The sequence below is a fragment of the Lutjanus erythropterus genome, chromosome 6, assembly GCF_056507025.1.
Source record: "Lutjanus erythropterus isolate fLutEry1 chromosome 6, fLutEry1.hap2, whole genome shotgun sequence".
In the NCBI taxonomy this organism is placed as follows: Eukaryota; Metazoa; Chordata; class Actinopteri; order Lutjaniformes; family Lutjanidae; genus Lutjanus; species Lutjanus erythropterus.
The window spans coordinates 35,619,310-35,636,894 of record NC_139322.1 but is presented as its reverse complement, the minus strand read 5'-3'; the positions used below and the strand labels follow the sequence as shown (position 1 = coordinate 35,636,894).

Here is a 17,585-nt window from a genome sequence, read left to right as displayed (position 1 = left end):
ATACATAGGCTGAAGCCCTTTTTAAAGCTACTTTTATAAAAAATATTGATATATATTTGTAATGCACTGGTATCAGATCGATACTCAATACTCAGATGGTATTGGAACATTGCTAATTGCCATTTCTCAACTAAAAATGTCTTTGTCAAATTGAGCAAATATTAGTTTCGTTTTCTGTTACATGTGGTCGTTGAGTTGGTGTGATATGCCTTCCCAGCTTCCCTGCTGTGCCCACTAGAGTAAAGCTTCTCCCATGGCTTGTTTTTCCCAGAGCCATAAATGAGAGTCACACCTCAGAGGAGCGGGTTCTCCTTTTTGCGTGGGTATACAGGTGAATGTGCTGACTGTGACAGTACCATAATAACTGGATGGCATTTATTTATGTATGTCAGTGCATAAAGTATTTATTGTTATGGGAATGTGAGTGGCGGTAAGGATTTGGGCTCATGATTTTGTGAAAATGAGTTTTATATGAAACAAGGGAGAGGTTTGTCTTTAAAAGAAAAATTTTTTTGTTGATTTTTGCATGGAAAGTTACTTGCTGTCTTGGCTTTTGCACATAATCTCATGCCAAATAGAAAGCTTCTGGACAATTCAAAAATGATCAGATTATACTCTCTTTCCACTTTTCTCATCAAACCCTGCTCCCTTGGCTTGTCTTATCTGACTTGTCACGGCACTCGCTGACACTATCTCAAATGCATATCTGAGAGGGAAACTGGCAGTCGCTCCTTTTTTCCAGTAAAAGCTTGTTGCCGTCCCTCCTCTATCACTGTCTGTATTTAGCTCTGGGCAGGTAGGCTGAACAAACAACCGCATAGCTGTGGTCAGGGCTGGGTCCAGCCCAGCACTGCCCCTCGTCAGAGCTCTCCTTGTTAGGATGAATGCGGGTACCTGAGGGCTTAATCCACCTACAGTCATCTCCACTGCAGGGCCTTTTTCAGCAAATGTGATGGAATTCATGCTAAATAATACAGAGGTCAAAGCAGGAAAATGTTTCTTAATGGACTGAACTGCAAAAAGATTTAACAGGTTTAACAAGATGTCTTCATACAGTTTTAAATGAGTAAAGGAGAACTCCACAGATAAAAACTTTATTTTCAGGTTTTTGGGAGTACTGCTGCATGTGTGAGAAAAGTTGTATAAAGCCTTTTGTGGCTCCAGAGGGAGCTATGTGATAAATTGCCACAAGTAATGTTGTTTGAGTCAGTGTCAGTTGAAGCTGAAGGCTACAAATTTGAAAATGAAAACAATCTAAGGGTGTGGAGTTAAAGAGAATGAGCTCAGACCTGTGTAGCTCGTTTCTCATCTCTGCCTGAGGCTAACACCGCACAAGAGCAGCTACTAGCTTTACATACCCACCACCACACACTTCTAGTCCGTCATAAATGGTGATTGAAAGGGATTATCTGAGTCGAGAAAAATGTTGCTTATTGTACTTTTACAGAGTATAAGCCCCTGTCTTGACAGTAAGCATATATTTGCGTGTGTATTGTCAAAAAAAAGACTTCAAATGTGAGGCTGGTGCTCAGTATAAAGGCACTAAAAACTAATTTTATTCACGTTTTGTTACCTAGGCAGAGCAGAGTGTGCTCCATGGTCAGAGATCAGCTCACTCTGCTCCAGTTTAATCCTGAAGACTCTCCCTTCACTTCACCCAACAGTTGGAAAACTGCAACTTCTTAAACTTTTTCTGCAGTGTTTTCATGGGGAAACTGTACATTTACTGCCACTAGACAACTTCACAGTGCTTAGACATTGTGTTGATAGAAAATAGATCAGGACTATTCACACATATAAAAGAAAAACTGCACACAGCACAGAAAGTACTGGACAATACAAGAGCCTGTAGAGAAACGCTTCACACACGCTTGATCATGACGTGACGTTTGCAGTGCAGACAAGGGGTAAAGCTAAATCTGTGGAGTTCTCTTTTAAGTCCATTCATTCATCAAACTAGTGGTAAAATCATCCAGTAGACTTACAACAGTCAAATCTGCCAGTGCCTTTGCAAAACCAATCTTTTGAAAAGTAGCAGAGCGAACTATTCTACTTAATTCAGTGTAGGTTGAGGTTATTGTCACTGCAGAGTAGTTTTAAGGAAGACTAAAAGAATACCTGTAAACCTGTGGTTTTATACAGGGTGGCTGAGGGTCCCTAAAAAGCCTTAATTCTTAAATTTACATTTACTAATCAAATGTCTGTTTGGGAAGTCGTTAAATATTTATTTATTGAATGCTGTATGCATGATCTAAAATTCACTCCAGGTGCAAAATTCCTGTACAGTTCATCCAAAATGTAATCAAAGTTAAATTTGAATGTCAGTTATGTCTAGTGTTTCCATTTATCCATTAATTACCAGCATTTCAGAGCAAGTCTCATTCATGTCATTGCATATATATTTTCATTATATGTGATGTGTATCAGCATTGCTGGTTAAATAACTGAATAACTCCATCAATATTTGGGTGAATGTTACAAGTGGAAAAATTATTAGTCCAATCTATACAAACAGTTAACTCAATTCATTATGACAATAGATTATTTGTAGGCTAAATAAGACATGATAAGATGTATAAACTATAATATATGGGCCTAAATGACTTTCAGCATAGAAATTGGCATTTTAGCCTCATTTCAGACTTTTTAAGACAGAATACCTTTAAGGCCAATTTTGCAATACAAATAAACATAAAATGTGAAGTAAATACATACAATGTAAGTTCGAATGTAAGGCAATAACTGGGCTGAGTTAATGAATATTTGTCCAAATGCATGTATTAGTGTGAAAAGATATATTTGTCCTTAATGACAACATGTAGTCATAAACACTTAATTTTTCCATCCGTTTGAATATCTAAAAATGTTTTTGGAGATCATGTCATTAGATAATAAATTTAGTTAACGCAGATCAGGTAAAAATGTTTAAAAATAGAAACCTCACCCATGTAGCAATGCAACTACTCTGACTAATGCTTCCCCACGTTTCCCACTGTAATAAAGTCTCAAATTGTCATCTCTTACTCAGCACATCTCGGGGCTACCGCGCTTATCAAGGCGCCCAATCTAGCCCTGGATGAATTGGAAACACTGAACGCTGGGATCATCATCTCCATTAAAAAAGACAAGTCCCACAGGCAGGATATTAGTTCCAGTGTTGCTCAAAAAAGCGTGCACAATTGTGTTAGCGCGTGTCAAGACAAGTTGGCACAGAACTAGCAATAATTTCATCTCTTTGTCTTCCAGATTTCTCATGTAAAATTTTTCATCTCGCTGAAGAATATTGTCAGACAGGCCCAGGCAGGCTGTAGAAACATTGCTTTTTTCTTGCCTGTAGTCATGCTTTTGAAAAGTGCAATATCTGTGTGTGTGTATCTGTAATGTGTTAAAAAGCTGTATCTTTATAAGTGACTTCCTTTTTTATTTAAGCCGTAGATTTGTGCCACATTTTATTTTTCTGTTTGGCTCTGTCTGCAGCCGTGGATTACAGGGTTTTCATTTGAATGCTGCCCTGTGTAGCAGCGTGCGATTTAAGCCATAATTTGCAAGAAGAAGCGACTTGCCAAAATCCAATCACACCCTTCATGTTTTTTCTTCCTACTTGCTCGAATGACATGCTGCACAAAATATATGTCTTACCTTTTAATTTTTTTTTTTTGTCCTGGAAATACAAATAAGTAGCTTGTTCTTTTCAAAGGGATCAAACGTGCTGTATATCCATCTCAAAACGCCCAGACGCTGCTGTGTGTGCGTGAACACAGCTAGTCAGACATCTCCAGCCGTTTCTGTGGAAATGTTCCTTTAGTCAGACCTGTGACTTGGTGAGTCACTGTGAAATGGTGAACAGAGCACAAGCAGAAAGAATCTGTCATGCACCAGTTTACTCGTGCCACAAAACTGTGAATGTGATAACTTTATAACTGAAGTGCACTTGCTGATGTGATGATTGACCGGCTGGTTACCTTGAAGTTTCAATAAATACAAATCCCTTAACAGCAGCCCTGAGAGTGTGTGTGGTTTTTGTTTGGTTTTGTTTGTCATCACAAAGAGATGCTTTTTCTCTTCATGAAGTAAAAGTAGCACCAGGTTCACGTGATGTTAATCACATCATTTTTGCCATGGTGGGATTTATTTTTAGAAGCTTGATTGTATATTCCCAAAATCGTGTTGCACTTCATGTGATTAGTCAGGTGGGTCGAAATTTTGCCTCCAAAATATCTGCAATTTGGTGCCACTTACTTGTGTCACTGTTGATGTGTAAAGGCCTTCAGTCCCGAACCTTCTTGCTCTGTGCTCTAATAACAGTTCTAACTAGCTGGCTAATCTACATTAATTGTGCATGTGGAACTGGGCCTTTACAAAGAACCAGGATATGACATCGCTCAGTCTTGCTTCCAATTTTGCCTCGTGGTCGCTCATGGTATTGCAGCACAAAAGGCATCTACTCCATAGACCAACATTATAAAAGACGCATGTAAAACTGTTGACAGGGCAACTGCAAGCAAAGTCAGTGTTGACTCTACTATGAATATTTGATCCACCGAGGTTTTCATTTTTTATACTTTCCTCGAGCGAAGAAAAGAGATTTAAAAACCTGTGACATCATGAACCTAAAGTCTATAGGCCAAGTGGGAAATTGCAGGCAGGACCAGCGCAGGACACACGCCTGAGCATTTTAGTCGGCCGCATACTGTCGTATGCACCAAGCAAGCACTCGGTCACATCTTTGTGTATGGTATCCTGTGGACAATAGGACATGGTTAGACATGGTTAGATCTGATAGCTTAAGTCAGCAAAATGCTAGGGAACTAGCTAGCTAATCTACGTCAATCAAGAGCCAGCTAGTTGTCTTGCATTTTGCTAAAATAAGCTAACTTAAAGGGACAATGTTTATGTTGTCCACTTTTTTTGTGGTAAATTTAGTCAATTGAAGCAATATATTCCTCTGTGTAATATATTGACCAAGAAAACAAAGTCCTCCTGCTGGCAAAGCTGTTGCCGCATTGCACTGCATATTTACCAGGATGCACTGCATGCAGGCTTCTGATGCCCACACCAATTCAAGCTGAAACAGGCTGTAGTTCTTCAACCACATCTCTGTGACAGCGCTGGATGCAGGAAGAACAACAGATTTTGCAGGAAAACTCATATTTCTTGGTCAGTTTAGCAGCACTGAGGAATTTATTGATTTTACTGACTACATTTATCATCAGCACCAGCTGGACAACCACATGAAAAGTGACGGATTTTCCCTTTAAGATGTGACTATATATTTGTCGCTTTTACAGGTTTTACATTTGGATGGAAACCTGACAGGTGTCATTACTCATATCAAATACTGTTTTACTTTACTTTTTTAGATTTAGATGATGTGGAAGTAACACAGATTTCATTACACAGTTTGTTTTTATTAAAATATAATTGTTCATAGCCACAAAATTACATAAACACTCAGCAAACATTTGTCACATTTTTTTGAATCCACACTTGCTGCACACATAAGACATAAACATACTGTAGGTGTGGAAGCTCAGGTGACGGTGAACAGCAAGATTAGAAAATAAAGGCATTTTAAAAGCCCCTACAGTCGAAATGTGGCAGTGTCAACATTAAGTACAGTACAACGTTTGCTCGACACGAAGCAAAAGAGGACTGCTGCAACACTGAAGTAAAGCTACTTTTTTTTTTTTTTGACACTGACATGGTTGTAGATGAGAAGGTTTTTGATAAGACACAGTTGACATTAACTTTGTTTTCAAGGCAACCTTAGACTACTATTGAAACAGAAGTGCAAGTTTGCAAATGTTATTTTGCCATCATTCTTTTTCGTACTTAATAGGGCTGGATGATAAACCGTTTTTTTTTTTGTTTTTTTTTTAAGGAAACAGTTCAACATTTTGGGAAACATGCTTTTTCACTGTTTTGCTGAGAGTTAGCGGAGGAGATTGACACTAAACATGAAGCTACCACCACCAGACAGTTAGCTTAGCTTAGCATAAAGACTGACAGCACGGGGATGCAGCTAGCCTGGCTTCATCCAAAATTTTGCTTTGCTTTTACTTGGCATGACAAGTTGCCTTTTTTATTAGGTGCTGGAACTAATTGTTTGCGACATAAACAGTCATTGGCCTATTCAAGAAACAACTACAGCATACAATACTCAGCAAAACCACAACTTATTGTTTTTACATGATTTATTTCTCAATTTTTTTGTACCATTGAACAGAGTCACACTAGCTGTTTTTCCCTTCTTAAATCTTTATGTTAAGCTAAGATAGCTTCATATTTATATTTAATTTTTTTTTTTTTTTTAAAGTGTCATTGGGATTTTGAATGATGTTTTCTTACTTCTGGAACAGGAGGTTTAACTAAGTTTTGGTTTCACTTTGGTTCACATATTTCCCAAAACAGTGAATTATTTCTGTAAATTACTGTCATCATTACCAACTTAAATATAGTCATAATAAAAACTATCCAACTTAAATACATGTACCTAAAGAAAAGCTACAGAAACCAGCCAGACACTGAACCAACTGAGTCCAGAGGACTGGACTCTTTACCTGTAATTAATTAGGACAAACATTAGAAGTGAGACAAATACAATGGTGTATTTTTTTAAGGTTGACCACTTATAATGATGATATATTATCCAGCCCAATTGTTTAAGACACACTTATGTGCTGGTACAACACAACCTTAGCTGTGGTCTAGTTCTCACAGTATCACAGTTACACATAGATCTCATACAGTAAGCTTGACTAAAATGAACTGTGATTCAAATAGTACATATCTAAGTTTCATCACCTTCTAGTGTAGAAAGTACTGTGTAACAGTGTCACGATAAAAGCTTTTAGCAAAACACTGAAATAACACTGAAATACTCACATAAAAGATCAATCATTGACAAGACAGGCTTTTTTTTAGAAACACCTCAGATTTCAGTGTTTATGAGGTTTATCTAAAAATAGGTATTACTATTACCAGCAAACAGCAAAAATGTTCCATATGACTTCATGAGTGCATTTACACACACATTTGTATTAATGTGTTATTTTTGAGAAGTTGTGTAAAACTTTGAGATGAAGCTCATATCCACATTAAGAAATGCAAGTATGACAGCAAGGACAGAGACAGTCAGTGCGCCTCAGACTATAAACTCTGTCTCCTAAATATTCTGGGTTTTGCAGTTAATTTTTTTTTTTAACCCTGACTAATAATAATCTTTTATGTGTTCATGTAAAGTGATAAAATGCAGAAATGGGATGTGAGGATGCTTCAACATGACTTCAATTGTTAAATGAATGACAGTGTTACTGTGTGGTCAGACAAAACTGTGCAGCGAATTTTAGACATGGTGCGATTGAGGTTTTCGCTCTGTGCTGCAATAAAAGTTGAGCGAGCTCTTTTCCTGTTTCCTGTACTTAGATATGCTAGGTTTGCTGATTTTGAAAAGAATCATGTTTTAAAGATGGTTAAAAGATGTTGCTGGGGGACCTGTAACTCGCTAGCTAATCTACATCAATCGTTAGCTAGCAAGTTACATTTTTTTAGCTAATGTTAGCAAAATGCTAGCTAATGACGTAGATTAGCTAGCTAGTTAGCAAGATTTTGTTAACATTAGCTATCAGATGTAACTAGCTAATTACAATTGGCTAGTGTTTTGCTAACATAAGATGTGACTATTTTTGTCACTTTCGCAGGTCCCTTAACAACATCTTCTAACCATCTTCAAAATTTGGTTTTCTTTTCAACACAGACGAGCTGAGCACACGGCATATCTAAGTACTAGAAACAAGAAAGTTAATCGAGGTCCTTCCAGGTACCAAAGTTGTACAACTGTGACTGGAGAACAGACCAAAAAAGGGGCGGTACTTAGGAAGGGTCAACTGCATAAGTCAATGGTAAAACGTAAATAGATGTGAATTTGTCGAGGGTAAACTGTTAGGGAAAAAAACAGTGAGACAAGTTAAAAATGGCTCAATGTCAGCAAAAAAAAATAAAAAATGAGCGCATCCCAGTGCTTCTCAAATTTGCTTCATAAATGTACAGCGATGAGAAGAAAAATGGAAGACTGGAGGGAAAATAACTGGAGCTGAGGTGAGTTCTGAAATTCAGTGGCGGGCCGAGCTGAACACAAACGGTCCAGCAGTCCAATTAGCACAAATGACACAAGGCGAAACGTCGCTTCATTTTCTGTCTGAACACACCTTTATGATTAACATGTGCATGTACATGCACTCACTGCTGTAATGATGAGGTTTTATGGTTTTGACAACGAACAGTAAGGCTTTGTGAACCCTTCATTAAAGGGACTATTAGTATCAAGTAGTGAGGGATTACCCAAGATCCTCTGCAGCTACACAGTCAATGTAAACACATAAACCTGGGCTGAAAACAAGTCCTCTGCATCAGTTCACTTCATTTTTTTGTTTGTTTTTTTACATTGAGTGGCAATACACAATAAATACAATATTGCAAAATGTTTTTTGGAAATTTTAGATTGCTGTACAAATCGTGAGAGGTGTAGACACGTTTTCTGTTTCACAGTGCTTTAGAACACGACTAAGTGTTTGGGCCTTTGAACAATTTCTAGTACGACGTAGATTCTTAAAAACAATCTCATTGCTCATCATTTTTCATGTATTGTTTGCAAGTGCCACATTAATTACATTTATATACCTACTCTATGTGCAACGAAAAGCAATACATCATCTGCATATTAGACACGCTGGAGATTGTTTTAATGGTGGATCAGGAGAATTTTTGTTAGAACTGAGGCTTTTTCGCTTCTCTCTTCTGTTTGGTATGTTGTTGAAAAAAACAGCTGTCAGTAGGATTTTTACACAGCAGCTCATTTTATAGATTTACTAAGTGATTTGCACATGAATAAATCCTCTTCCAAACCTCAAAGTAAAAGTTTTGACGTTTTAAGAAATGTACTTTCTTGTTGAGAAAAGAAGACTGATGCAGATGTTTTTATGTTGGGTATGAAGCAACTGCAAGGAGCTGGTTAAGTTAGCTTAGCATGAAAAAGGGGGAAACAGCTAGTCTGGCATTATCAAAAATTGAAAAAATCCAAATAGAAGCAGAGTTCTGTAATTAACAAGTTGTATGTTGTTTGTTTATGCACTGAAACTTAGTTCCATGCCAAGAAAATGCTTGTAAAACAGTCAATTTTAATTTTCACATTTTTTTTGTATATACTAAAGATGAAATGGTGAGTCTCATTCCCAGGTTGTCAAATATCTACCCTTTGGGCTGGTGGCTTGACCAAAGGGACCAAACATAGCTCCTTTTATTAGTGGGCTATAGTTGTTGGTAAGCAGATTTTACCACCTTGGGATGGAGCCAAGCTAACTGTTTCCTCATTTCCAGTCTTTGTGCTAAGCTAAGTTAGCCAGTCACCGTCGGTAGCTTCATATTTAGCACACAGACATGAGAATGGTATTGATCTTCTCATCTGGCTCTCAGCAAGAAAGCACATATTTTACAAAATGTCAAACAATCCCTTTAAGCTAGTTTTACTCTGCCACCATGGGAGGGTTTTTGAATACAAACACATAAATTATAGCTGTCAAGAACTTGCTGGTGGATACCCTACCCCCCTACTGTCGAACAGTCTTTGTGGTCAGTTGTGTTTGGTTCTTCACCTCACTTCACTAAAACACTGGTTCTCCAATGAACACAGCGACCATAGCTTCCAATAAACTCTTCAGCTGCATTATACCAACTCATGATGAACACGCAACATCAGTGTCCACTAGTGGGAGGTGTTTAAGGTGGATCTGCTTTCTCCCACCTCATCCATTGCCTTCCATCTAATCATACCGTTTCCACTGTGCAGCCACGCCATGGAGATGCTTATTACCCCGTTCTGTCTGTTTGCCTTTGTTACAGTACCTCAAAAATGAATTTGCAGAAAACTTTGTGGAAAAAATGGTAGAGTACATAGAGTACATTAAATGGATAATAATGGAGATGATGATAAACATTCCCCTGTGTGTTACAGGTACAGAACCTGATTTCTCATGAAAACCTGTCCATAAATTTATCAACTCATATACTGGACGAACATCAATGAAATTCTAGTTAGTGCACCACATACCTCTAATATTAATGCATAGTACAGCCGGCCTACACACGGACTGCTTTAAGTCTGTTTGCTCTGTCAAGTTCAAACAAATGTCCACAAGCAGATCGATTGTTCAGTCTTGCTGCTATGATGCAAAGTTGCTACATATTCCTCTGATGAAGCCAAAGAGACGAGCTGAGAGACGAGGTCAGCACGGAGCCGGCGAACTAAAAGACGGACAGATAAAGAGGAATGATAACAAAATAAAGTTCAATATGCTGCAGAAGATGCTCTGAAGGACAGAGAACTAAGACCTTGAAATCATTTGAAGTCTTTTTCCCTCAAATAAAAGAATTTCATTGGCTGGTTCAGGCAGCTTCACCCATGATGGACGCGTGTAAGTGGGTGGGTGTCACCTGTGCCGTCTGTCCGTCGTTGTAAAGGTTTGAATTTGTGACAGAGGTTCCTCTGTGTGGACTGGCCCGGTTATAACGATCAGAAAATGCTTTCTTGTCCAATCAAAAGCATCTCTGTGCAAATGTAACAAAAGTGGTGCAACGAGACAGTGGCTGGCTAAGAGTTCAGTGGGAAAAGTGGGAAAAAAAAAAACAAAAAACAAACTCAGAGACCCAGGCTCTGAACCAGCGAGACGCAGCGGAAGCAGAGGGCCAGAAAGCCGGTGCCCAGCAGGTCCCCCAGGGCGGTCAGGTAAGGGATGGAGAAGTTGTCGGGGTCCAGACTCCGTCTCCACATCACGCGGATGATGAGGTCGGCAACGTAAAGGAGGATGGCCACCTGGAGGGAGAAAAAAAACTGAGCTGAAAAAGCTGCGACTTGAGAAGAAATAAAATGTGGATATAATGGGGGGAAAATGAAATGCTGCAATCATATTCAGATTACTATCTATTATTTTGTTGGTAACTGTTGTATAATTGCAAGATTACACTCAAGGGTGAGTTTTACTTTTGTTATTAAGCACCTGACCACATCACAATAACAGGAGTAAAGCACAACCTCTCATGTAACATTGCTTAATTCTTACTAGTATGAATATAATTGTCAGTTGCATTTCATTTATCTAAATTGCAACTATAGGTATCTGTATTTACTGCACATTCTTACTACAACTCCAATTCCAAAAAGGTTGGGGTGCTGTGTAAAATGTAAATAAATACAGAATGCAACATTTACAAAAATTATTTTCAACCTATATTCCATTAAATACAGTACAAAGACAAAATATTTAATGTTCAAACTGATTAACTTATTCTGACTTTGATGCCTGGAACACGTTGCAAAAAAGCTGCTGGGGCAACAGAAGACTGAAAGTTATGGCTTGTTCAGTTAATTGGGCAGTTTTCTCAATGCACAATGGCACAGAATTTAGAAATTTCATTAGCTACAATCCATGATATCATGAAAAGATTCAGAGAATCTGGAGGGAAAAGCCTGAAAACCAAGATTACATAACTGGTCTTTAATCCCTTAAGCAGCACTATATTTAAACCCAACATGACTGTATAAAGGATACTACATGGGTTTGGGAAAACTTGTAATAAACGTCGTCTGTAAACGCAGTTTGTCGCTGCTTCTATAAAGCAACATCCAGAAACTCTACCGACTGCTCTGGGCCCGAGCTCGTCTGAGATTCACTGACAGAAGGTGGTAAACTGTGCCGTGGTCTGACGAATGTTTCTAGAATTCATGGCTGTTGTGACCTTCAGGCTAAAGGAAAAGGACCATCTAGATTATTACCAGTTCTAACTTCAAAAGCCAGCATCTGTGATGGTACTGAGGAGTGTTAGTGCCTGTGGCATCATGGGTGACTCACATATGAAGGCCTTATTAATGCTGAAAGGTACATACAGGTTTTGGACCGAAATATGCTGACGTCCAGATGACACTTTTTTCTTTTCTTTTTTTTTTGGTACCTGCAGTCCAGACCTGTCTCTTATTGAAAATATGTGGTGCATTATGAAGGAAAAAATACGACAATAGAAACACTGGACTGTTGAGCCTTTGTATACCAAGCAAGAATGAGAAAGAATTTCACTTTCAAAACTCCAACAATTAGTGTTCTCAGTTCACAAATGTATCACAGTTGTATCTTGTCCTTGTACTGTACTCAACTGAATACAGGCCAAAAACGGATTTGCGAGTCACTGCATTCTGTTTTTATTTCCGTATCCCAGTTTTTTTTTGGAATAGGGGATTGTAACTGATATTGTAATTAGGGGGCCAAGCCCGCGGGGCCTGGGGACCGCGAATGCAAGGCATACGCGGTTCCCAGGACCAGCGGTGCTGGGAACCCTATTGTAATTGTTCTGATTTTTATTATCCCTATTATTAGGGGGCCAAGCCCGCGGGGACTGGGGAACGCGGATGCAAGCATACGCGTTTCCCAGTACCAGCGGTGCTGGGAACCCTATTGTAATTGTTCAGATTTTTATTATTATTCATCTTTTCTATTTTTATTCTTCCGTTGATAAAAGTCATGCTGCAGCCTAAACCGTGCAAGTTTGGACGATGAAAATTTAAGGGTTGGCTCAGACCCCCGCAGGGACCTCAGACGCAAAGAACTGCACACGTCCGCCTGCAGGGGGCGCTATAACCAAGGACAACGCGTTTTGGCCTATAACTCCCACACCGTATGTCGCACATTCAAAAACCTTATATCCCCACATTCCTTGAATAGAGCTGAGTCACTTTGCAATTGGCCACGCCCACTTCCGCCTGGACGTCTTTCCCCGAAAAATCGCGAAAACTGGAAAACCTGCTTTTTCGAACTCCTCCTAGGGATTTCGTTCGATCTGCACGAAAATTGGCCCGGACACTCTTCTGGTGCTCATGACCTAAAGTTATCAAAAGATTTTTTTTGGGTTGAAAATTCCGCGAATTATTAACGAACAAATTTCCGTAGCTAGCCGTAAAAATGGAAAATGTTGCATATCTTGGTCAAAGTAAATGCTATCGACACCAAATCAGAGATCCTTGGTTGGCATGAGACTGGGAGCCTATGAGCTGAATTTGGCGAATGTTGGCCCATAGGGGGCGCTAGAGATATGGGAAGTTTATATCTCTAGAATGGCTGCACCGATTTCTACGAAATTTGGTCGGTACGACGTAGGGCCGGTCCTGAGGCCATATCTTCAAGGGGGTCATGACAGGTCAATGTGGGCGGGGCTTATTACAAGATAAACAAAAAAAATTAATTTCTGCCAAAGTATAATACTTAGGGTTTTGAAATTTTATGGCTACATGTAGAATAGGACTCAGATCCCGCCTACCGAAAATCGCGTTCGTGCTCCACTAGGGGGCGCTATAACGCATTTTTGCCTATAACTTCCACATTTTAAATGACACGTTGAAAAATCTTATATTGCCGTATTCCCCGAATAGCGCTGGATCTTCTGACGTAGGCCCCGCCCACTTTCGCCGAAAATTCCCGTCGCTAAGTCGCCACATGTCCGAAACCTACTTTTTCGAACTCCTCCTACAGTTTAAGCGCCATCTGCGCCAAACTTTGCACATACGATGTCTAGACGTGTCTGATCTAAAGTTATCAAAGGAATTGTTGAACGACAAAAAATTCGCTAATTATAACCAAATGATTTTTTGGCTAGCTCAAAAAACGCATGTTGTGTCATATTTCGATCAAACTAAAGTCTTTTGACTTCAAACTTAACACGGTGGTTCCAGAGGTCAGCCACAGACTCTGTGCCAAATTTGGTGTGGATCGGCCAATAGGGGGCGCTACAAACCCAACTAGGTGGCGCTATAACGCATTTTTGCCTATAACTTCCACATTTTAAATGAGACGTTGAAAAATCTCATATTGCCGTGTTCCCTGAAAAGCGCTGGATTTTCTGACGTAGGCCACGCCCACTTTTGCCGAAAATTCCCGTCGCTAAGTCGCCACATGTCCAAAAACTACTTTTTTGAACTCCTCCTACAGTTTAAGCGCCATCTGCGCCAAACTTTGCACATACGATGTCTAGACATGTCTGAGCAAAAGTTATCAAAAGAATTGTTGCACACCAAAAAATGCACTAATTATAACCGAACAATTTTTTGGCTAGCTCAAAAAACCCATTTTGTGTCATATTTAGGTCAAACTAAAGTCTTTTCACTTCAAACTTAACACGCTCGTTCCAGAGGTCATCCACAGACGCTGTGCCAAATTTGGTGCAGATCGGTCAATAGGGGGCGCTACAAACCCAAAAACATCAGGTTTCCCAAAAGTTGCTCAGAGTAGTCCTAAATTCGCTGCGCATGATGTGGGTTCCCTCCTGAGGCCGACCGCAAAGTTACCTAATGATTGGTCATGAATACCGCAGCTCGGACGACGGCGCGCGTCCCCGCGATCGCCCCGAGCCCCGCGTCCCTCGGGGCCCGCGGCGGCGGGTTCCGAGGGACGCGGGGACCGGCTCGCGCGGGGAGGCTTGGCCCCCGTTCATAACTGCTTGCAGTTCTAGTTATTAGGGGGCCAAGCCCGCGGGGCCTGGGGACCGCGAATGCAAGGCATACGCGGTTCCCAGGACCAGCGGTGCTGGGAACCCTATTGTTTTTGTTCGGATTTTTATTATTAGGGGGCCAAGCCCGCGGGGGCTGGGAAACGCCTATGCAAGCATACGCGTTTCCCAGTACCAGCGGTGCTGGGAACCCTATTGTAATTGTTCAGATTTTTATTTTCTATTTTTATTCTTCTCCCGATAAAAGTCCTGCTACAGCCTAAACCGTGCAAGTTTGGAAGGTGCAATTTGGTGGGCTGGCCCAGACCCCCGCACGTACCTCAGACGCAAAAAACTGCACATGTCCGCCTGCAGGGGGCGCTATAACCAAGGACAACGCGTTTTGGCCTATAACTCCCACACCGTATGTTGCACATTCAAAAACCTTATATCCCCACATTCCTTGAATAGAGCTGAGTCACTTTGCAATTGGCCACGCCCACTTCCGCCCCGATTTTTTTCCCCGCAAAATCGCGAAAACTGCAAAACCTACTTTTTCGAACTCCTCCTAGGGATTTTGTCCGATCTGCACGAAAATTGGCCCGGACACTCGACTGCTCCTCCTGAGCTAAAGTTATCAAAAGATTATTTTTGGGTTGAAAATTCCGCGAATTATTAACGAACAAATTTCCGTAGCTAGCCGTAAAAATGGAAAATGTTGTATATCTCGGTCAAAGTAAATGCTATCGACACCAAATCAGAGATCCTTGGTTGGCATGAGACTGGGAGCCTATGAGCTGAATTTGGCGAATGTTGGCACCTAGGGGGCGCTACAGGTGTGGGAAGTTTATATCTCTAGAACGGCTGCACCGATTTTTACGAAATTTGGTCCATACGATGTAGGCCCAGTCCTGAGGCCATATCTTCAAGGGGGTCATGACAGGTCGATGTGGGCGGGGCTTATTACAAGATAAACAAAAAAAATTAATTTCTGCCAAAGTATAATACTTAGGGTTTTGAAATTTTATGGGTACATGTAGAATAGGACTCAGATCCCGCCTACCGAAAATCGTGTTTGTGCTCCACTAGGTGGCGCTATAACCCATTTTTGCCTATAACTTCCACATTTTAAATGACATGTTGAAAAATCTTATATTGCCTTATTCCCCGAATAGCGCTGGATCTTCTGACGTAGGCCCCGCCCACTTTCGCCGCAAATTCCCGTAGCTAAGTCGCCACGTGTCCGAAACCTACTTTTTCGAACTCCTCCTACAGTTTAAGCGCCATCTGCGCCAAACTTTGCACATACGATGTCTAGACGTGTCTGATCTAAAGTTATCAAAGGAATTGTTGAACGACAAAAAATTTGCTAATTATAACCGAACGATTTTTTGGCTAGCTCAAAAAACGCATGTTGTGTCATATTTCGGTCAAACTAAAGTCTTTTGACTTCAAACTTAACACGCTCGTTCCAGAGGTCATCCGCAGACTCTGTGCCAAATTTGGTGCGGATCGGCCAATAGGGGGCGCTACAAACCCAACTAGGTGGCGCTATAACGCATTTTTGCCTATAACTTCCACATTTTAAATGAGACGTTGAAAAATCTCATATTGCCGTGTTCCCTGAAAAGCTCTAGATTTTCTGACGTAGGCCACGCCCACTTTTGCCGCAAATTCCCGTCGCTAAGTCACCACATGTCCAAAACCTACTTTTTCGAACTCCTCCTACAGTTTAAGCGCCATCTGCGCCAAACTTTGCACATACGATGTCTAGACGTGTCTGACGAAAAGTTATCAAAAGAATTGTTGCACACCAAAAAATGCGCTAATTATAACCGGACGATTTTTTGGCTAGCTCAAAAAACGCATGTTGTGTCATATTTAGGTCAAACTAAAGTCTTTTGACTTCAAACTTAACACGCTCGTTCCAGAGGTCATCCACAGACGCTGTGCCAAATTTGGTGCGGATCGGCCAATAGGGGGCGATACAAACCCAAAAACATCAGGTTTCCCAAAAGTTGCTCAGAGTCGTCCTAAATTCGCTGTGCATGATATGGGTTCCCTCCTGAGGCCGACCGCAAAGTTACCTAATGATTGGTCATGAATATCGCAGCTCGGACGATGGCGCGCGTCCCCGCGATCGCCCCGAGCCCCGCGTCCCTCGGGGCCTGCGGCGGCGGGTTCCGAGGGCCGCTGGGACCGGCTCGCGCGGGGAGGCTTGGCCCCCGTTCATAACTGCTTGCAGTTCTAGTTATTATTATTATTTTCTATTTTTATTCTTCCGTTGATAAAACTCATGCTGCAGGCTAAACCGTGCAAGTTTGGACGATGCAAATTTGAGGGCTGGCCCACACCCCCGCCCGTACCTCAGACGCAAAAAACTGCACACATCCGCCTGCAGGGGGCGCTATAAGCAAGGACAACGCGTTTTGGCCTATAACTCCCAGACCGTATGTCGCACATTCAAAAACCTTATATCCACACATTCCTTGAATGGAGCTGAGTCACTTTGTAATTGGCCACGCCCACTTCCGCCTAGACTTTTTTGCCCGAAAAATCGCGAAAACTGCAAAAGCTGCGTTTTCGAACTCCTCCTAGGGATTTTGTTCGATCAGCACGAAAATTGGCCCGGACACTCTTCTGCTGGTCATGAGCTAAAGTTATCAAAAGATTTTTTTTGGGTTGAAAATTTCGCAAATTATTAACGAACAAATTTTCGTAGCTAGCCCTAAAAATGGAAAATGTTGCATATCTCGGTCAAAGTAAATGCTATCGACACCAAATCAGAGATCCTTGGTTGGCATGAGACTGGGAGCCTATGAGCTGAATTTGGCGAATGTCGGCGCCTAGGGGGCGCTAGAGATATGGGAAGTTTATATCTCTAGAACGGCTGGACCGATTTCTACCAAATTTGGTCCGTACGATGTAGGGCCAGCCCTGAGGCCATCACTTCAAGGGGGTCATGACAGGTCGATGTGGGCGGGACTTATGACAAGATAAACAAAAAAAATTAATTTCTGCCAAAGTATAACACTTAGGGCTTTTAAATTTTATGGGTTCAT

At 40.9% G+C, this 17,585-nt stretch overlaps 1 protein-coding gene across 2 annotated transcripts in view; it reads right to left on the bottom strand.

The window, feature by feature from the left end:
• Positions 1 to 8,836: 8,836 nt before the first annotated feature.
• LOC146325661 (solute carrier family 41 member 1-like) overlaps positions 8,837 to 17,585 on the bottom strand; it is a 64,111-nt gene continuing 55,362 nt past the window's right edge. For both annotated transcript variants that reach the window (XM_084721792.1, XM_084721793.1), the window contains exon 11: positions 8,837 to 10,867. In XM_084721792.1, the coding sequence (XP_084577918.1) occupies positions 10,694 to 10,867 (174 nt within the window). In that variant the 3' untranslated portion in view covers positions 8,837 to 10,693. The remainder of the gene's footprint in view (positions 10,868 to 17,585) is intronic.